The sequence below is a fragment of the Hemiscyllium ocellatum genome, chromosome 26, assembly GCF_020745735.1.
Source record: "Hemiscyllium ocellatum isolate sHemOce1 chromosome 26, sHemOce1.pat.X.cur, whole genome shotgun sequence".
Lineage (NCBI taxonomy): Eukaryota > Metazoa > Chordata > Chondrichthyes > Orectolobiformes > Hemiscylliidae > Hemiscyllium > Hemiscyllium ocellatum.
In genome coordinates this window covers 51,153,056-51,175,740 of record NC_083426.1, presented here as the reverse complement: position 1 = coordinate 51,175,740, position 22,685 = coordinate 51,153,056, and the positions used below count along the sequence as shown (strand labels likewise).

Sequence of the window (22,685 nt, the reverse complement as noted above, 5' to 3'; positions counted from 1 at the left end):
TTAAAACCTAATGTCGATCTTGTTTTTAATGCATATTGTTCGTAGCTGTAACTTTGTATTTCTCGCTCTGTTTGATCACCCGATGATCTTTGTATGTAATTATCTTTTCACTGAGGTACATGTGACAATTACAAATCAAATCAAATCCAAATCAACAAGAGAGAAAAATAGACTTGACCTCCTCCTTACCAATCTGCCAGCTGCAACTGCATCTGTTCATAACAGAATTGGTAATAAGGCAGAGTCCTTCAGGAGATGAGGTCCCGCCTTCACATTGAGACCACCCTCCCTCATGTTGTGTGGCACTATCACCGTGCTAATTGGGCAGACTTTGAGCAGATCTAGCAACTCAAGACTGGGCATCCATGAGATGGTGTGGGCATCAACAGCTTGAATTGTACTTTAACACAATCTGTAATCCCATGGCCTGGCATATCCCCCATTCACCCGTTACCACCAAGTCAGGGGATCAACCCAGGCTCAATGGTGAGTGCAGGAGGGCGTGCCAGGAGCAGTACTAGGCACGCCTGAAGATGAGATGTCAACCTGGTGAAGCCACCAAACAGGCCTACTTGCATGTCAAACACCATAAAGTAAGTGATACACAGAGCTAAGCAATCTCACATCCAACAGATCAGATCTGAGCTTTGCAGTCTGGCCACATCTGGTCGTGAATGATGGTGGACCATTAAACAGCTCACTGGAAGAAGAGGTTCCACAATGACGCCATCCTCAATGGAGGAACCTGCCACATCAGTCCCAAAGATAAGGCTGAAACATTCGCAGCAACCTTCAGCCAGAAATCTCAAGCGGATGATTCATCTCAGCCTCCTCCGGCTGTCCCCAGCATTACAGATACCCATCTTCAGCCAACTCATTCCACATGCTACCAAGAAACCATTGGAGACATTGGATATTGCAAAGGCTATGAGCCCCGAAAACACTCCGGCAATAGTACTGAAGTCTTGTGCTCCAGAACTGGCCGCTCCCAGAGCCAAGCTGTTCCAGTACAGTCACAACACCTGCATCTACCTAACAATGTGGAAAATGGCACATCTCAGTCCTGTACATAAAAAACAGGACAAATCCAACCCAGCTGATTACCGCCCCATCAGTCTCCTCTCGGTCACCAGTGAAGTGATGGACGGTGTCAGTAACAGGGCTAGCAAGCCGTACCTGCTCAGCAATAACCTGCTCAGTGACGCCCAGTTTGGGTTCCCCCAGGGTCACTCAGCTCCTGACCTCATTCCAGCCTTGGGTCAAACACGGACACAAGGGCTGAATTCCAGAGGGGAGGGGAGAGGGACAGCCCTTGACATCAAGGCTTCATTTGACCAAGTGTGGCAGCAAGGAGCCCTGGAATCAATGGGTATGAAGAGGCAAACTCTCTGTTGGTTGGAGTCATACCTGGCACAAAGGAAGATGGTTGTGGTTGTTGGAGGTCAGTCATCTCAGCTCCGCTCTGCTGGAGTTCTTCAGGGGAGTGTCCCAGGCCTAACCATCTTCAGCTGCTTCACCAATGACCTCCCTCCGTCATTAAAGTCAGAAGTGGGGATGTTTGCCAATGATTGTACGACATTCAGCCCCATTCATGACTCCTCAGATATTGAAGCAGTCCGTGTTCTAACACATAAGACCTGGACAATATCCAGGCTTGGGCTGACATGTGGCAAATTACATTCGCATCACTCAAATCCACATTGTTTGGAGAAAATGTGGACTAGTGTCCAGACGGAACAATCCCTGTGGAAGACTGGCGAAGGAAGGGAGGGGAATAAGTGTCTGGTGGGACTTTTTGGATGTGGATGCAGCTGGAATTGTAGGTGAGGACGAGGGAGGCCTTCTTGCTATTGCAGGAGGGAAGAGAGGGGCTGAGGGTGGAAATGCAGGAGATAGGTTGGAAATATTTGAGGGCCCTGTCAAACATGGTGTTATGGAATCCTCAGCTGAGGAAGAAGGTGGACATTTCCGTGGATCTCCTGCAGAGGGGTAACATTATCAAAACAAATGAAGTGGAGCAAGATATACTGGGAGAATGGAATGGACACCCTAGTCCACTCCTCGTCCACTCCCAACACCTCCCCAGACCACATGCCCCCGTGGCACCTTCCCCTGTAAAGACCTGGCCGTTTACCTCCCCCCTCCTCAGTATCCAAGGTCCCATAAAGACCTTCCAGGTGAAGCAGCACTTTACCTGCACTTCTCATAAACTAGTCTACTGTACTCGCTGCTCACAGTGTGGTCTCCTCTACACTGGGGGGGGAAAAAACACAGACTGAGTGACCTCTTTGCTGAACATCTAGGAATGAGGAATGCGCTGCCAGGGGAAGCAGTTTGGGAGGTCATGCTGCGGCTGTACAGGATGTTGGTGAGGTCACTGTGAGAATATTGTGTGCAATTCTGGTCTCCTTTCTTTCAGAAGGATGTTGTGAAACTGTGGTCAGAACAGATGAAGTGGAGCAAGATATACTGGGAGAATGGAATGGACACCCTAGTCCACTCGTCGTGTCAGTCTGCAAAAATAACCCTGAGCTTCCAGTCGCCTGCCACTTCAACACCCCACCCTGTTCCGTGGCCAACGTCACTGTCTCTGGATCGCTGCAGTGCTCCAGGGCAGCTCAGGACAAGCCGGAAGAACAGCAGCTCATTTTCCCACGTGGGAACCCTGCAGCCTTCAGGTCTCAACATCCAGTGAATGATGTGAGAGCCTGAAGACTTCCTTTCATGTGTAGTTTCCACTCCCACACCCCAGCTCTTGTCTTGACGTGCACAGCTTTCAGTACGGCCAACCTCCTGTCACCCACTCACAGCCTGCATTGTCAGCTTTTCCTCCTCACTGCATTCCATTGTCCATTCCTTTATCTGTTACAATATTGTCCTCACACTCTGGGCTCCATCCTCTCACTCCTTTCCCCCTCCAAGCCCTCCCTCAGTCCTGCCAACAGCATATATACCGCCTTTTCCCAACAATAACGAATTCTGAAGAAAAATCACTCGACTTGAAACAGTAACCCTGTTTCTCTCTCTGCAGATGCTGCCAAACCTGCTGGGTATCTTCAGCAGTTCCTGTTTCAGCACCTTTAACACTTTAGGCACAGATACCCCCATGTCTCTCTGATCCCATTCACCTTTTTAACTGTACCCCCACCTTTTAGAGTCATAGAGACGGACAGCACAGAAACAGACCCTTCAGTCCAACTCGTCCATGCTGACCAGATATCCCAACCCAATCTAGGCCCACCTGCCAGCACCCGGCCCATACCCTCCAAACCCTTCCTATTCATATACCCATCCAGATGCCTTTTAAATGTTGCAATTGTACCAGCCTCCACCACTTCCTCTGCCAGCTCATTCCATACACGTAACACCCTTTGCGTGAAAAAGTTGCCCCTTAGGTCCCTTTCATATCTTTCCCCTCTCACCCTAAACCTATGCCCTCCAGTTCTGGACTCCCCCAACCCAGGGAAAAGACTTTGTCTATTTACCCTATCCATGCCCCTCATAATTTTGTAAACCTCTATAAGGTCACCCCTCAGCCTCCGACGCTCCAGGGAAAACAGCCCCAGCCTGTTCAGCCTCTCCCTGTAGCTCAGATCCTCCAACCCTGGCAACATCTTTGTAAATCTTTTCTGAACCCTTTCAAGTTTCACAACATCTTTCCAATAGGAAGGAGACCAGAATTGCACGCAATGTTCCAACAGAGGCCTAACCAATGTCCTGTACAGCCGCAACATGACCTCCCAAACTGCTTCCCCTGGCAGCTCATTCCTTACATGTTGAAAATGTTGCCCCAAAGGCCCTTTTTAAATCTTCCCCCTTTCACTTTAAACCTAATTTTGGACACCCCTAACCTGGGAAAAAGACTTTGGCTATTCACCCTATGTATGTCCCTCATGATTTTATAAATTTCTGTGAGGCCACCCCTCGGTCTCCGATGCTCCAGGGAAAATTGCCGTTGTTCAGCTACAGGTCTTCCCACCAACTTTTAAACTAGATTACTTACAGTGTGTCCAACAAGTCCACACCGACCCGCCGAAGCGCAACCCACCCATACCCCTACATTTACCCCTTCACCTAACACTACGGGCAATTCACCTGACCCGCACATCTTTGGACTGTGGGAGGAAACCGGAGCACCCGGAGGAAACCCACGCAGACACGGGGAGAACGTGCAAACTCCACACAGTCAGTCGCCTGAGGCGGGAATTGAACCCGGGTCTCTGGCGCTGTGAGGCAGCAGTGCTAACCACTGTGCCACCATGCAGCCCATACCCACCATGGCATTCCAGTCTCTCTGCTCAGTTCTTATTCCACTGAAGTCAGCTCTTTCCCAGTTGTATATCCTTATTCTCATTCTGAATTATTCATTGTTCTTTTCCACCACCACCCTCAACTGTGTGATACAATCTCAGTGTCCCCCAGTAATGTCCCAATAATAAGTGTCCTACTGGCCCCACATCTTTCCCAATGAAACCAGCTCTAGCTGTGCTTCCTCTCCTGTTGGACTGGACACTTACTGCTATCGGAAACACCCCTGAGCAGACTCCAAAAACTGCTGCCCCCTTTGCCCTTTACATTATTACATTTGGCGTTCTCCATTATAATTATTCTATAATTCTAAAACCTCTCTATTTCCATGTAGATTTATTCCTTCCCATCATTTGGTGGTCTCCCAACAACAGGGAGTCATGTAAATATACTCTCTTCTTGGTCCCTTAGCTTAATCTAAATCAATCCTTACCTTAAAACCTCCAAGGCATAGTTTTTCTCCAGCACTGCAGGATTTTCTTTAACACTTGTGTTCTTTTCCTTCATCTCCTATCCTTCCTAAACACCATGTACCCAGGAATATTAAACACCTAATCTTCTTCTTCTTCCTTGGGCAGATGTCTGTTATTGCCATGACAGATTTGCACATGGTCAGCACTGTCAGTCACTCCCCAATCTAAGGTACCACACTCCATGTAGACACACACACGTATGGTAACCCTGGGTTAGACTGTTCCACCCTTTCCCTCAGGTCGACTTCAATATGTCGCTTATAATTCTGGTGCTAACTAGGCCCTGTGCAAGGTGTGCACTCAGAGTGTGGTACATGTACACACTGCCCACTTTGTCCACACTGGTCGTGCAAAAGATGTACAGGCTCTCTTACCCTTCTGTCTCCTCTCGGCGAAATGACTCCTCCTGTTGATCCACCAGCCGATCCCGGGCTTCCTGAAGATCCTGTTGGATCTGCTCCAGCTTTGTCTCCAGCTCCTGGTTGGTCGCTTTGAGCATCTCAATCTCAGTGATGGCCTCTTTCTGTTTACTGCGCAGAGAGACAAGCTCCGCCTGTAACTGCGAGACGGGAACACGTAAAGGGTCCACAGTCACTCACCAGTTATGAAGCAATCTCAATAGAAAATGGATTATCAGCTGTTTCCCTCATTCTATATATAAACATATAGACTGTCTCACTCTATCATTCACCCTGTTTCCTGATCTACCTCCACGTGTCTCCATTTCCAACTGTCCAAGTCTCTCTGTCTTACTTCAACTCCTTTAGTCTTTCTCTCTCTCTCTCTCTCTCTCTCTGTCTGTGAGCTGAATTAATAGACATTGGACAATAGACAAGAGGTGCAGGAGTAGGCCATTCAGCCCTACGAGCCTGCACCTTAGATAGGGGATTGGATCACAATATGGTCTCAATTTGAGGTTGGAGTCTCAGAATGTCCGGTAGTGCCAGATCACTCCCAATATTCCTGGGAATCAGCCAATTAATCTTCGAGGACCCCTGTCCAATCACATGGGGAATTGGAAAGCCCATTGGGAGTTACTTCCTGTCACATTGTCGAGTTGAGGCACAATGGACACAGGTAGGAAGACAGCTCCAAATAGGGTCCTCTTGGCAGGATTTAGAAAAATTGAAACCCACAGAATGCCACAGTAGTACAGCCATTGTTGTGATGGGAATATCCTTCCTTGGAATGATTGCTATTGCTCTTTGGGGTCATCGTATCCAAGTGGCCAGAGCTGGGTGGAGTGAAAAGAGGCTTTGATAGGTCCCAGTCTACACCTGAGAGGCCTCCTCATGATTATTAGATCAAAAGATTAACACTAAGTTACCATAGAAATGGTTGATTAAATGACAAAGTGGCTTGATTTTTAAATAGTGTCTTAAAACTCAAGAGTCAGGATTTTTAGGAATGTTGTTTCAGAACTTGATAACTGAAGGCAAAGTCAGCAGAGGAAGAGGGGGCTATTTTTGGAAATGTTCAGGAGGCCATAGCAAGGCAGGCAGTTGCTTGCTGAGGCCTCTCTCCAATGAATGGACAATTGAGGGCCATGGGTGGGTTTAAAAAGAGAAAGCAGATCATTACCTCTTTTGAAGGATGTGTCTCTCCTTCACTCCATGAAGGCTCTGCTCTTTCTTCGAAGACTGTATCTCCATCTTCAATGGTGCTCATGTCAACTTCCTGTCTGGTGAGCCTTAACCTTTGTATCCCAGCATCCTCCTGGACCTGTAGTGGCAGCGGTTCTTCTTCAATTGAAATGATGCGGGCCACATGGCCTGGACTTCCCAAGTCCCTCTGAGGCCTGGTGAGTGGTTGCAAGGTGAAAAACAATGGAGCACTGCATTAATTTGAAGGTAGCCGCCAGAATTTCATGCTCTCTCTGAGAAAACAAGTTCCATAAACGTGGTTTTTATGTTCTTGAGTATTTAACGATTTAAGAATGATCTGACTGTGGTATTGTATTGTGAAGCTGAAGTCATATACTATATCTTTAATAGAGAGTGGAAGTTGTTTTGCACTGAGCGCTTGCAGGCACCCGTCGTGTGACCAACTCGCAGTCTCAGAGTGTACTGGAAACTTGAAAATATGTAACATTTGGCTTTGAAACAAATACCTGACTTTTGGTTGCTACGTTTCACAACAGTTTGAATTTAACCACTCAATTGAAATTATACCCCAGGATACTAAAACCCAATCAAATTGGATTTTTACTGTTTTGACAACATCAAACCAATGAGACGCTCTGATATTTGAGGTATAAAGAAGCTGGCATTTTGAGAGTTAGCCACAGAGAGTGACCAACTACCATCATCAGAGTATCTGCTAGCAAAACACTCTCTATCAAAGGTACCTTTTCAAATGAAATATCTTTACTGCAAAAATCCAAAGAGGATCCAGGGAGATCAACAGCCAGAGGACGACTGACACCAGAAGACAACAGCTACTGTAGGGTTTTGAAAATTAAGTTGATGTAATTTTAACAGGGGCATTTATGGGAACAGTGTATTGTTACAGAGTTGGAGGCAGATAGCAAGCAGTTAGGAGAAAGTAGGCCTCGAGTTGTGAATAGTTGTTGTTTAATGTTCACTTTTAGAGCTAAAGAAGAAATGGATAGATTTTCCTTAAATAGTGGAATTTGGGAGTACTCTGTCACTCATATTTTAAAAGATTATGAGGCGCGGTAAGCTTTTCTGGATGTTTGGTTTAATTAATAGAGGGGCTCACTGCTGTGTCGTAACAATTGATAGATGTTGATCGGGAAAATGATCCAAAGCTTTATAAGGTGAAATATAATGAAACATCAACCTAAGGCAATGGCTACAAGAGTCAATAGTTAGGAAACCTGCAGTGAATAACTGACTCCCCAAATCCTGCCCACCATCTACAAGGCTGAAAATATGTTGCTGGAAAAGCGCAGCAGGTCAGGCAGCATCCAAGGAACAGGAAATTCGACATTTCGGGCATAAGCCCTTCATCAGGAAACGTCAAATTTCCTGCTCCTTGAATGCTGTCTGACCTGCTGCGCTTTTCCAGCAACACATTTTCAGCTCTGATCTCCAGCATCTGCAGACCTCACTTTCACCATCTACAAGGCACAAGTCAGGAGTGTGATGGAATACTCCCCACTTACCCTGGATGGGGGCAGCTCCAACAACACTCAAGAAGCTTGACACCATCCAGGACAAAGCAGCCCCCGCTTGATTGACACCACATCCACAAACACCTCCTCCCTCCCCCACCGACGCTCAGTAACAGCAGGGTGTAAAACCTACAAGATGCACTGCAGGAACTCACTGAAGATCCTCAGGCAGAACCTTCCAAATCCACAACTACCTCCACTTAGAAGGACAATGGCAGCAGCTACATGGGAACACCACCCCCTACAAACATCCCTCCAAGCCACTCACCAGCCTGACTTGGGAATATGTCGCCATTCCTTCAGTGCCTCTGGGTCAGAATCCAGGAATTGCCTCCCTCAGGACATTGCGGGTCATCCTACAGTAGGAGGACTGTAGCGGTTCAAGATGGCAGCTCACCACCACCTTGTCAAGGGTAACTAGGGACGGGCAATATATGCTGGGCCCAGCCAGTGACACACACACACACCGCACAAATGGATAAAAAAGAGCCAGTGAAACCAGGAAACAATTGCTCACAGAAAGAGTCATGAAAATCTAGAAATCTCACACCCTGAAACATGCTGCAAAAATTTGGGAAGAATTGCAGTCTGCACGACTGAGATTGGTATATGTTTCTTTGGGTATTTCAGAATTTGGATCAATGGCAGGCAAATGCCAATAGGGGCAACTCAGAGTGATCAAGTTGAATACCAGAGAGGTTTGAGGGGCCGAATGACCTCTTTTTGTTCCCCAATGAATTTAAAACAGAACATAACAGCAGTTGGCTTCCATGTATTGGTTGTGAATGGGATAGGGCGGTTGGTGGTGGGGCTGAAAGGTTTCAGAAGGCAGAGATTGGTCACTTACCACTCGGACGTTGTAAACCTCTGACTGGTGTCAGATCCCCACCTCTGCCTGGCCTCTTTCTGAAATGGAAAACTAATGATGATAAGAAATAAGCCAATGACCATCCACTCTCTGAAGACACAGTGCTTCTGGAGTTGATCTAGTTCATATGGCTCTTGTCTTATTCAGGCTCAAGAAGCCACGTTCTCCACAAACAATACAATTTAAATTGGAAGTTAATAGAAAAAGTGTAAATTGTTAGAGCCCCCAGAAGCCTGATCCTTAAAGTTCATGACTCAGCACTGAGGTAACTCCAGCGTCAGCTCAAAACCCAGGGGTACAGCTCCTCCTGCCGGAAACACACGGCAAACAGCCAGGAGGACACATGTTGTATGGGATGTGTATTCAACACGACAGGAAGGGCCTGCCTCTATCTGCTAGACTCATATCTAAATCTAACAGAAGGAAGGGAAAGACACAAGGAAGAGCATAATTCAGCTCCCAATTCAATTTGTTCACGTCTGTCTCAGGTTTCTCTCCAAATCTCATCTCATTAGTTGGCCTAAATCGCCAAGTAAAGCCTCGGCTTATAATTCCAGAGGGCTAGTCCTCTCGAGAACATTGATTATTCTCAAATTTTATTTCATATGGTCATCGAGTCATACAGCACGGAAACAGACCCTTCGGCCCAACCCATCCATGCCGACCAGTTTTCCTAAGCTGAACTAGTCCCAGTTGCCTGCGTTTGGCCCATGTCACTCCGAACATTTTCTATTCATGTATCTGACCAGATGTCTTTTAAATGTTGTAATTGTACCAGCCTCCAGCACATCCTCTGGCAGCTCATTCCAAACACACACCACCCTCTGTGTGAAAAAGTTGCCCCTCAGGTCCCTTTTATATCTTTCCCCTCTCACCCTAAACCTATGCCCTCTAGTTTTGAACTCCCTTACCCCAGGGAAAAGACCTTGGCTCTTCACCTAATCCATGACCCTCATGGTTTCGCAAACCTCTATGAGGTCACCTCTCAGTCTCTGAATGTCCAGGGAAAATAGCCCCAGCCTATTCAGCATCTCCCTATAACTCAAACCTTCTAGTCCCAGCAAAATTCTTGTCAATCATTTCTGAAACCTTTCTAATTTAACAACATCCTTCCTATATATCGAAAGCCATCTCACTAGCTTCTTAACTCCGCTAAAGATCCTTCACTCAGCATCCCATTTCTAAAGGGAGAGACTATTGTCCCCAAAATCCACACCGAGAGCTTCAAGTCTTCCTGTGAAGACTCTCCTCTGTAATGCTCCCCTCAATCACTTGAGACAATCCCTCTTGAAGCATCACTCAGCCATTAAGATCCTTCTTTCTCAGATGTTCTGCATCTATGGTGTTCTGGTCACTCTTTTATTACTGGGACATATTTAAGCTGAACGGCAGGTTGCATTTCTCCTTAAGCTGGCAGAATGTTAGATCTTGTATTTAAAAATCACCCTTTAAATTTAAATCTGTGTGTTTATATTAACGTCACATTTTCAGGGCAAAAGCAAAACGGTTTTGAATAAAATGTCACCAACAGGTGATTGTATCTGAAGCCAAGTTCAAAGCAGACATTAAGCAAAGCAAATGACCAACTGAGAATGAGGTCTCCATCATACTCACTGGTTCCTGTACATGGGAGAAGGAGGACACCATTTTGTCCACACGCTTCTGCTGTCATCCAATCAGATCATGACTGATCTGTGACCGAAGTCCACTTGCCCACCTTTATCCCATATCCCTTGTATTTCAATCAATCTATCTATGACATATTTAAAATTAAACTAATAATCTTGAATCAATTGTCGCTTGCAAAAGAAAGTGCCAAATATTTCCCAGGTTTTGTATCAATAAGTGTTTCCTAACTTCACTCCTGAAAGACCTGGTGCTAACATTCTGAATGTGTCTCCGAATCCCAGACTCAAATGGCTTCTCTTTATGGACCCTGCTAGATCCTTCACATAAATTGCAAACCTCCCTCCAATCACCATTAAACCTTGTAAATTCCAGGGAATATAACCCCAGTTTGTGTAATCTCTCCTTGAAGTTTAGCCCTTGGAGTTCAGATATCAGTGGGGTAAATGTTTGCTCTCCACCCGCCTAGTCTAATGGATTGTTCCTAAAGTGTGATGCCCAGAACTGAACTCAGTATTCCAGATTAGATACATCCATGGCTTTGCATAATTGGAACAGTGCATTTCATAGACGAGTATACATGCGGGTCAATGTTAAAGCCAGACTTTGGAATTATTTTGTATAATTTTCCTTGATATTTGACCCCGTTATCTACTTGATCTTCCACAGTTTGTAGCTTCTTACCATTTTTGAAAGAACCCTGGAAAATCCTTTTCTGATCCAAATTGTTTTGACAACAGTTTTACCTCCTCACAAACCTACAAATAACGTTTTACAACCTTCTGCTTTTACACACAGAAACCGTCTCATTTATAGATAGTTTTCTATCCCAACATCCAAGTCATGAGTGATCATAGTTAATAATGGAGGTTCAAGTAAAATCCTCATCACATTTCACTGCACTGTTTCCTGCCTACACTCTCTGTATATGAAGGACTAATGATAATGTTCTAACCAGGTCAATAATGGCTCTCCTGTTTATAAGCTTCATCTTTAGATATCATTCACCTTCTGGAAAATTGACCAAATGCTTTGGAAGTCCATAGAAATGTTCAATGATTTTGACGCAGTCTATTTACATAATTAGCCACAGAGTGCCCATTCCTCATTACCTGTGGATCGACTTCAGTGACGTAGAGCCCATCATTGCTGGGAGGTTGCTCCCGCTCTCTGGAATAAATGCATGATTGTTATTGTTAGATATGCTCACTCACTGGCACCTCAATCACATATGCCAGACCAAATCCCATTGTCCTATTGTTTAGCAGGAATTTGCTGGGTTAGGAACTACAGTGGCTCACTGAACAGAGTAGTGAGGCTATGCTGCATGTTCACACTGTCCCTGTGTACACAATGTGGACATGGCACTTTGGGTGTATACACACTCTCTTACCCCTCTCTCTCCTCTCGCTGGGCTGCTTCCTTCTGTTGATCCAATAGCTGATCCCGGGCTTCCTGAAGATCCTGCTGGATCTGTTCCAGCCTCGTCTCCAGCTCCTGATTGGTCACTTTGAGCATCTCAATTTCGGTGATGGCCCCATTCTCCTTACTGCGCAGGGAGGCAAGTTCTGCCTGTAACTGGGAGACGGGAAATGCATGCATGGGATAATCAGCTTAGGGATGATTACACATTTCCTTCAACATAGAGATGGTACAATGGCTTCAGATGAGTGAATCCCATCATTCCCATTGTTTCAGAAATTGGCCTGGATCTGTCATTCCCTCTCCTAATAACGGAGAATTGCTGCTATCTGCCAAATATTACCGTTAACACTATAAATTACCTTCTGTTCCACCTTGGTACACCTGAAAGTGTTACTTTAGTTTCCCTTTATCTAAATTGTCTCTTTTCTGTGTCTTCTAAGAAACAGGAGCAGGAGATGTGGTTCCTAAGGTGTAGCCACAAAACAACATGACCCACTCTTACTAGTATCCTTACATACAGATAAGGAAAGACACCATTTTGACTGGGACAACACATCCATCCTAGCACAAGCCAAACAGACATACACACGAGAATTCCTAGAACTGGAACTGTTCCAACTGAAACTCAATCAACAAATACATTGACTTGGATCCCATTTACCACCTTCTGAGAAAAAGAACAGGAAATGACATCACCACAGGAAATGATAGCACCGACCCAAGGAAACCCAAGCACATAAATAGAAAATGGGCCATACCACCAGTGCTTCATCCAGAGGCTCACTGAAGATGTTACTTAGTAGGGTGATGAAACATCTAAAAATGAACCTTCCAGCTCAGTGAACAAACCCACATGCAGAACCTCAACCTAAGCTACAAATCTTCTCAAAACTCGATAATCTGTGCAACTCATACATGAACATAATCAATGGCTCAACCTTCATTCCTCCTTGGGGACAATAATTCCAAACATTATTGACCTTCAGAGATAATATTTAACCCCATCACTGTCATAAATTGGAGATCTGTTATTAAACAATCTCTCAGTTCGAAATCATCCCCATCCGCTTGGCATCTACCTTGTCAAGCCCCATTATCATCTGTACAATTGAATACAATGCCTTCTCATTTTGCTAATCACTCATGGGTAAGGAAAGAGAAACATCTGTACAATCTTTCCTTATAACACATCCATTCCAGGCCAGGAATCAGCCTTTTGAACTTTCTTTGACCTGTTTCTAATGCAAGTATATCCCTCTTAAATAAGCAAACCAAAACTGTCCTCCATACCCCAGCATTGATGTCTGAGAGATTGTAACAAGACCTCACCATTTTTATGCTTCATTTCTCTTGAACTGAAGGCCCCCATCCTATTTGCCTGAATTAGTGGCTGGGCCAGCAGGTTAGATGGTAGGGATTGGTGTTAAAGGAGACCCAGATCTCTCTGTACCACACTATGTTACAGTCACCTTCCACGGAAGTAATTTTCTGCTCCTCCACTCTTCTTACAAAGAGGTGCATCTTGCTGCCATTTTTATTTTCACCCACTTGCCTAATCCATCAATGTCCCTTTGCAGAATTTTTACACCCTCCTCATATCTTACTCCTCCCCCTAGCTTTAACTCATCAGCTGTGACACAATCAGCCCCTTCACCCAACACATTAATGTAAATCAGAAAGAGTTTAATTTCCAGCATGGTACTCTATTGGTTAGTTTGCCAACCTGATAAAGGTCGATTTGCTGTTATAGAACCAATCTCAGTGCACCCTGATATATTGCCACAAACACCGTGACCTTGTGCAGTAACATTTCGTGTATTACACTGTGGCTCGACCACAGCAGATATCTCTGATCTTACCATGAGGACAACAGGAAGCTGGCTAGAACCCTGTTCACCTGAATTTTTCAACTACCATAAACAGTTCCTGCCCATCTGTACAAGATGCAGGAATGCACCACGTCCTTGTCAGCAGGAAAGAAGAGAGAGATGCTGTGTGCAATCCTCCTGAGCTTCAGGATATCCAGAGAAGGGCAGGAACATGGGGTCGAGGCCACAGACTGTTCCTGAATAGCTGCAGTTCCAACAGAATTCAAGAAGCTCAAACCCCTCAAGCACAAAGCAGCATTTTATCCCTCAACCTATCCACCAGTCTCAGCAGAGTGTACCAGCTACAAGAAGCACTGAAGAAATTCACCAAAGATCCTCAGACAGCCCCTTGCAAACCCACAACCACCTCCCTCTAGATGAACAAGGGAAGACAAGGGGACACCACCCCCTGCAAATTCCTCTCCAAGCCAAACACCATCGTGACTTGGAAATATATCCTTCACTGTCACTTGGAATTCCCTCCCTCAGGGCATTGTGTGTTTGCACATGGACTTGCAGTGATCAATTATGATCTTAATGAATGGGGCAGCAGACAAGATGGGCCAAATGACCTATCTCTAACTTATTGTATTTACCTGCTTGGCCTGATCCAGCAAAGCTGCTGGTTCCCTTCCAGCTGCCCATGTGTCTTTCTGGATGTAGGTTTGCTCACTGAGCTGGAAGGTTCGTTTTCAGGCATTTCATCACCATACTCGATTACATCATCAGTGACCCTCTGGATGAAGTGTAGCCTCCTTTCTATTTATATGTTTGGCTTTCCTTGGGTTTCCACTGATGATGTTAAGGAGTACGGTGACGAAACGTCTGAAAATGAACCTTCCAGCTCAGTGAGCAAGCCGACATCCAGAACCTCAACCTGGGCTACAAGTCTTCTCAAAACTTACTCTGAGTCTTTCACCCATCCCATCTTCAGGTTTTACACCCGTTTCCAGTTTATGAATTTCCCATCTCCAGGAAGGGGAATCCAGGCTGGATGCAGAGGGTGCTATTTAACATGAACACCAGGAGAACCCCTCTGGCTTACCTCTGCCTGCATTTGGACCAGATGTTGCACTTGCTCCTGTTTGCTGTCCAGCTCCTTTTGCAAGTCCTGGCTCTGAGCGTGGAGCTTCACCGTATTCTAAACACAGAGAGAGAGAGAAAGAGAGAGAGAGAGAGAGAGGGGGGGAGAGAACACAAGTCATCCTGGAAAGCGCATGCTGCCTGTGTACCCTGGGATAGTGGAGTGGGTATCCTGTCACGCCCAAACTCCAGACAGAGGGAACTCTTCTCCCACTTTAGCAGTTTGATAATTTGACAACAATTCTGGGAATCAAGCTGTGACCAGCGAAGGCAGCAATGAAGCCTCAATCTGATGGAAACCCTCAATGGAATCACTGATATCCCAGTGATGTTAACTCCATAGGCTGGCAACTCCTTCAAAACCAAGAGGGATACTATAAAAATCACAAGGTTTATATTTCAAACATAAGCCCATATAAATTGATAGTTGTTTTATAAACTTCAGTAGTGGCCTCTAACAGTCAGATCTTTACAAAAGCTTGATAATTACATCTGAAAGCGTTTTACAAAAAACAGCCTAGAATGAGTTTAAGAATGGTCTGCTCTCTCACAGTCACTATTGACTGCAAAAGAACAAAGAACAAAGAAACTTTACAGCCCAGGAACAGGCCCTTCGGCCCTCCAAGCCTGAGCCGATCCAAATCCACTCTCTAAACCTATCGCACAATTCCTAAGCACCTGTATCCCTTAGGGTGTAGGTTTGCTCACTGAGCTGTAGGTTGTGGTTGGAGTGCCAGGCCTCTAGGAATTCTCTGGCATGTCTTTGCTTAGTCTGTCCCAGGATAGATGTGTTGTCCCAGTCCAACCACAACGCCATAAACAAACACATAGATCTAGATACCATATATCAACCCCTCAGAAAACTAACAGGAAATGACATCACCACAAACCCCAGGAACCACATCCAGGACAAACATATAAATAGAAAGCAGGAGACAACAGCTTCGCTTCACTTGGAGGTTGCCACTGATGATGTTACCTAGCCAGGTAATGAAACGTCTGGATATCAAACCTACAGCTCAGCGAGCAAACCTACACCCTAACCCTCAGCCTGAACTACAAACCTTCACAGACCTTGCGAAAACCTGTATCCCTCTGCTCCCTACCTACTCCTGCATCTGTCCAGACGCATCTTCAATGAAGCTACCATGCCTGCCTCTACCACTTCTGCTGGCAACGTCCCAGGCACCTACCACCCTCTGTGTGACGTATTTGCTGCGTGTATCCCCCTTAAACTTACCACCTTTCACCTTGAAAGCATGACTTCTCGTTCTTGAATCCTTCACCCTGGGAAAAACCTTATCTCTATCTATCCTATCTGTACCAGCGTATCTCTGTCTACCCTGTCTGTACCAGCCTATCTCTATCTACCCTGTCTAAACCAGCTTATCTCTATCTACCTTGTCGATACCAACTTATCTCTATCTACATAGTCTATACCAACTTATCTCTATCTACCCTGTCTGTACCAACATATCTCTATCTACGTTGTCTATACCAACATATCTCTATCTACCCTGTCTATACCAACTTATCTCTATCTACCCTGTCTAAACCAGCTTATTTCTATCTAACCTGTCTGTACCAACTTATCACACAAACACACACACAAACATAACGCACACAAACAAACATACACACACACACACAAGCATACACACACACAAACACACACACACAAAAACACACAGAGGCATACACAAACACAGGCATACACACACACACACACACGCACAAGCATACACACACAAACACACACACACAAGCATACACACACAAAGACACACACAAACGCATACACACACACACAAACACACACACACACAAGCATACACACACACAACCACACACAAACATACACACACACAAACACACACAAGCATAGACACAGAGACACACACACACGCACACAAACACACACACACACACACTCACAGTATCTCTGCCAATGCTGTGCTATGTAAACCCAGTGAGGAAGCTTCTGTAACGAAGCAGGGAGGCTCACCAACTTCACTCAGAGCTCAGCCTGACAACTGAATTACTCACTTCAGTCTCAATCCGATCCTTCTCGTTGGTGATTTGGAGTTCCATTTCCTCATAGAGTTTCTGAACCTCGGTGTTATGTTCCACCATTCTCCTGTGGCAGAAGCAGAGATGGTCAGTTCTGAGTAGGGCAGCCCGGGTCCAGGCACCCAGGAGTTACAGGGATGGTTGACCAGATCCTTTCCTGAACCCATCATCTCATCAATCTTCCAATAATGTAAATGTAGCTGGGACTGAGCCCACTTTCACTCATCATCCAGCAATCATTTCAGAGCCTTCACATTGTTAATATAATAAAAAAAAGGCTCCCAAAATCCTGGCATTTATTGTAAAATGACTGGATTATAAAAGTAGTGTTGTTATAATTATAGAAGGTAATGGAACACTGGAACACTGTGTCCGATTTTGGTTTCCTTACTTGAGGAAGGATGTAGTGGCAGTTCAGGGGAGGGTCACCGGGTTGACTCGAGGATGAAAGGGCTGCCGTACCTTGGGCTTGTACTCACTGGAGTTCAGAAGACTGAAGGGGGAGGGAGTCTGATTGGGGGTGTATAAAATGCTGAAGGGGATTGATAAGGTGGGCGTTGAACAGATGATCCACCTCGTGGGACAATCCCGAACAAGAGGTCAGAGGTAAGGAGTAGGAGGAGGAAGGACCAAACCTGGGATGAGCTGAAGCTAGTTCCCTCAGCGGGTTGTGGATCGGTGAAAGTCACTCCCACACAGTGCAGCAGAGGCAGAACTGACCAACAGAGGGAAAAAAGAAACAGGAATGTTTCAGTCGGACGGCACAGTGACTCAGTGGTTAGCACTGCTGCCTCACAGCGCCAGGGACCCGGGTTCGATTCCCGCCTCAGGCAACTGTCTGTGTGGAGTTTGTACATTCTCCCCGAGTCTGCATGGGTTTCCTCCGGGTGCTCCGGTTTCCTCCCACAATCCAAAGATGTGCGGGTCAGGGTGGATTGGCCATGCTAAGTTACCCCATGTGTCCAGTCTTCGGTAGGCTAGGTGGGTTAGCCATGGGGAATGCAGGATTACAGGGATAGAATAGGAGGTTGGTTCTTTGTGGGCTAGTCTTCGGAGGGTCAATGTGGACTCGAGGGGCAGAAGGGCCCGTTTCCACGCTGTAGGGATTCTATGATGAAAAGCGGGATGCAGGGCTACGCGGATCAGGGAGGAGTGTAGAGTTGAGACCAGGATGAGACTAGCCATGACCATGTTAAATGGCAGAGTGTGCTCGAAGGGCTGATTTAGCCACTCCTGCTCTTAAGTCCGAAGTGCCTACATAATTAACTAACTGGGGTAAGTCTGGGATGTGAATGGCAGTGAGCCCCAGTGTGAGGGTTGGGGGCTGGCTGAGGAGGGCAGCTGGAATACACAGGAATGAGGGGTCTGCTTGTTTTTGGTGGGAGATCCTTCATCAGGCCCCCATGTCTGTAAAAAGGACAGCCAGGTCTTACATGCCATCCTCACCATGGGCAGCGTAGACCACCCACCACTGCCAACATAGCAGCACCAGTGGGCAGAGGGCCTGAAGTGACCACTGATTGGTCAATTCAGGACCTCAGTTGGAGCCCCCACCCCCTGATGGTAAGATACAATGTAGTAGTCTGTGGATGGCTGTTGGCATGGCACTCGGTTTCACCCTCCCCCTTCCCCAGCTCAACGCCTGAGCAGGTGGGGGCGCAGTAAAATTCCACCCACTCCGTCCGAATCCATCTTTGTGATGGTTAACGTTGTCCCATCAATGTAAAGGATGTCACCCTTCCATTGGGCAAAGCAGACAATTCCAAATGCCTTTCCATGGAGCTTCCTTCAAGGACCAATGGAACCAAAAGATTTGACATTGTCTCATTAGGGCTGGGAATTATATTGGAGCTGTTCCCACTCCTACCCCAGTCACTGCCGTGTTCTGGCCCATCGACTGACCTGGTATCAATCTTAGCAACATCTTTACATCATACAGTATAGTACAGGCCCTTTGGCCCATCAAGTCCCTACAACCCAGCTTATTACTACCTACACCAGTCGTACTGCTCCACACTCGGCCCAAAGCCTTGAGTGTTATGACATTTCAAGTGACCATCCAAATTCTTTACAAAGCTAAGGAGGCTTTTCACCTCGGCTCGAGTCCCAGGTCTCCAGTTCAGACCTCTACCACCTTCTGGGTGAAAACATTTTTCCTCACATCCCTTCTAAACCTCCTACCTTTCACTTTAAAATTATGCCCCTTATTATCAACCCTTCAGCTCAGGGGAATAACAGTTTCCTATCCACTCCCCATCATTCAGTCATAGAGTTAACCTGCACGGAAACAGACCCTTCGGTCCAACTCGTCCATGCTGACCAGATATCCTCAATAAATCTAGTCCCACCTGCCAGCACCCGGCCCATATCCCTCCAAACCCTTCCTATTCATATACCCATCCAAATGCCTTTTAAATGCTGTAATTGTACCAGCCTCCACCACATCCTCTGGCAGCTCATTCCATACACGTACCACTCTGTGCGAGAAAAAGTTGTCCCTTAGGTCCCTTTCCCCTCTCACTTTAAACCTATGCCCTCTAGTTTTGGATGCTTTCACCCTGGGGAAAAAATTTTGTCGTATCCATGCCTCTTGATAAGGTCACCCCTCAGCCTCCAGGGAAAACAGCCCCAGCCTGTTCAGCCTCTCCCTGTAGTTCAAACCCTCTGAACCTGGCAACATCCTTGTAAATCTTTTCTAAACCCTTTCACAAAATCCTTCCGATAGGAAGGAGACCAGAATTGCACGCAATATTCCAGCAGTGCTGTCTATGCCCCGATCATCTTATCAGGTTCCCCCCTCATCCTTTTCTGCTCCAGAGTAAACATCCTGAGCTTATCCAGCCTCTCTTCATCCCTGAAATGTTCCATCCCAGGGAGCACCCTGATGAATTCCCTCTGCACCTCCCCCAGTGTAATCACACCCTTCCTGTAACACAGTGACCAGACCTGCACACCGTCCTCCAACTGTGGTCTGACCAAAATTCTGTACAGCTCCAACATAATCTCCCTGCGTTTATAATCTATGCTTCAACTGATCAAGGCAAGTGTCCTAGCTGCCTTCTTCAGTACTCTAATTAGCTGTATTGCCACCTTCGGGGATTGTGGAAAAGCACCCCAAGTTATCTCTGTTCCTCTGAGCTACTCAGTGTCCGGCCATTCATAGAGTCCCGAGACAGCAGATTTGGGTATTATTAACTCAGTCCCTTCACCCAACTGATGAATACAGATTATAGATAGTTGAGGCCAAGTTCTGATCCTTGGAGTAGCCCGATAAATACAATCCATTAGCCCAAATTTGTCCCATTTCCTTCGAGTCTACTTTTTTTCGTCCAGTAGCCTAACCTCAGTCGATGCCAATACATTACCTCACATTCAGGGAGCTCATCCCATATAATAACTGACTAATTGCCACTCTATCGACCACGTCTTGTATACACATTACACCACATCTGTTGGCTTTCCATTATCCAGCCTTCACATTACATCTTCCATAGAAAGCTCGAACAAATTTGTAAAGTGTGGTTTTCCTGGCATCAATGATTGTAGATTCTGCTGAATGATGTGATGTTTGAGGAACCCTTTTACCACACGTTGAATTCCAATAGTTGGCCTACTGATGTGAAACTATCTGGCCCTGAGATACCCACGCTCTTTCTTCTTGTTTTTTATAAACAGGACTGTTATGTTTCCCACCCTTTCAACTCTTGCAATTTGTTACAGAAAGTAAGGATTACTGGACAATTACAACCAAAGCATCCAACTGTCTCAAAACATTTCTGTTGAATACTAATTCCAACTTGATGCTGCTTAGAAATTCTGAGCTGTTAGTCACGTAGATTTGAAGACAGTTTTGTAAACTGTAAATTTTTACCCCTCTCCAGCCCTCTCAGACTTTGCAACTGAACTTTGTAGAGACAGATTTGGATTCAGCAACTTCTATACATATGTGCAGGTCGCAGCTAGGACGAGCTCAATTTATACAATTATTCTACAACTAATCTGTTCCACAGTCGATGCAGGAGGCAATAAAGTGATTGGACACTGAATTACTCACTTTTTGAGGGTGCGTTCCAAATCCTCCTTCTCATTCTGAGCATCCTGGATCTGAACAGAAACCTTGGACAGGAAATCTTCCAGGTGGCCGAGTAGATTGGGCTCACTGCGTCGAAGTTGGACCCAGAGTTTCCATACCTCCGTCTGACTGAGAGTCCCCGACATCAGGGAAGGAAGCATGGTCAAAGCACAGCCTTCACTGCAGCACACTGACACCCCACACCCCTCACTGTAACTCACTGACACCCCACACTCCTCACTGTAACACACTGATATACCCTACACCCCGCACTGTAACACACTGACACACCACAACCCTCACAGTAACTCACTGACACCCCACAACCCTCACTGTAACACACTGACATACCCTACATCCCTCACTGTAACACACTGATATAACCCACTCCCCTCACTGTAACACACTGATACACCCCACACCCCTCACTGCAACACACTGATATACCACACACCCCTCACAGTAACACACTGATATATACCACACCCCTCATTGTAACACACTGATATACCCCACACCCTTCATTGTAACACACTGATATATACCACACCCCTCATTGTAACACACTGATATACCCCACACCCTTCATTGTAACACACTGATATATCCCAACACCCCTCACTGTAACACACTGACATAACCCACACCCCTCACTGTAACACATGGATATGCCCCACACCCCTCACAGTAACACACTGATATACCCCCACACCCCTCACAGTAACACACTGATATACCTCACACCGGTCACTGTAACACACTGATATACCCCCACACCCCTCACTGTAACACACGGATATACCCCACACCCCTCACTGTAACACACTGATATATCCCACACCCCTCATTGTAACACACTGATATACCCCACACCCCTCAATGTAACACACTGATATGCCCCAACACCCCTCACAGTAACACACTGATATATACCACACCCCTCATTGTAACACACTGATATACCCCACACCCTTCATTGTAACACACTGATATATCCCAACACCCCTCACTGTAACACACTGACATAACCCACACCCCTCACTGTAACACATGGATATGCCCCACACCCCTCACAGTAACACACTGATATACCCCCACACCCCTCACAGTAACACACTGATATACCTCACACCGGTCACTGTAACACACTGATATACCCCCACACCCCTCACTGTAACACACGGATATACCCCACACCCCTCACTGTAACACACTGATATATCCCACACCCCTCATTGTAACACACTGATATACCCCACACCCCTCAATGTAACACACTGATATGCCCCAACACCCCTCACTTGTAACACACTGATATACCCCAAAACCCTCATTGTAACACACTGATATACCCCACACCCCTCACTGTAACACACTGATATACCCCAACCCCTCACTGTAACACACTGATATATCCCACACCCCTCACTGTAACACACTGATATATCACACACCCCTCACTGTAACACATTGATATACCCCACACCCCTCACTGTAACACACTGATATACCCCACACCCCTCACTGTAACACACTGATATACTCCACAACCCTCACTGTAACACATGGATATACCACACCCCTCACTGTAACACACTGATATACCCCACACCCCTCACTGTAACACACTGATATACCCCACACCCCTCATTGTAACACACTGATATACCCCACACCCCTCAATGTAACACACTGATAAGTCCCAACACCCCTCACTTGTAACACACTGATATACCCCAAAACCTCTCACTGTAAC

At 46.0% G+C, this 22,685-nt stretch overlaps 1 protein-coding gene across 1 annotated transcript in view; it reads right to left on the bottom strand.

Moving 5' to 3' along the window:
• LOC132828268 (trichohyalin-like) overlaps positions 1–22,685 on the bottom strand; it is a 109,656-nt gene that overhangs the window by 62,603 nt on the left and 24,368 nt on the right. Inside the window, exons 5-12 of the mRNA XM_060845243.1 lie at positions 20,912–21,058; positions 16,834–16,924; positions 14,750–14,845; positions 11,805–11,989; positions 11,524–11,581; positions 8,765–8,823; positions 6,363–6,579; positions 5,156–5,340 (exon numbers count right to left, since the gene is read on the bottom strand). Coding sequence (XP_060701226.1) covers positions 5,156–5,340; positions 6,363–6,579; positions 8,765–8,823; positions 11,524–11,581; positions 11,805–11,989; positions 14,750–14,845; positions 16,834–16,924; positions 20,912–21,058 — 1,038 coding nt within the window. The remainder of the gene's footprint in view (positions 1–5,155; positions 5,341–6,362; positions 6,580–8,764; positions 8,824–11,523; positions 11,582–11,804; positions 11,990–14,749; positions 14,846–16,833; positions 16,925–20,911; positions 21,059–22,685) is intronic.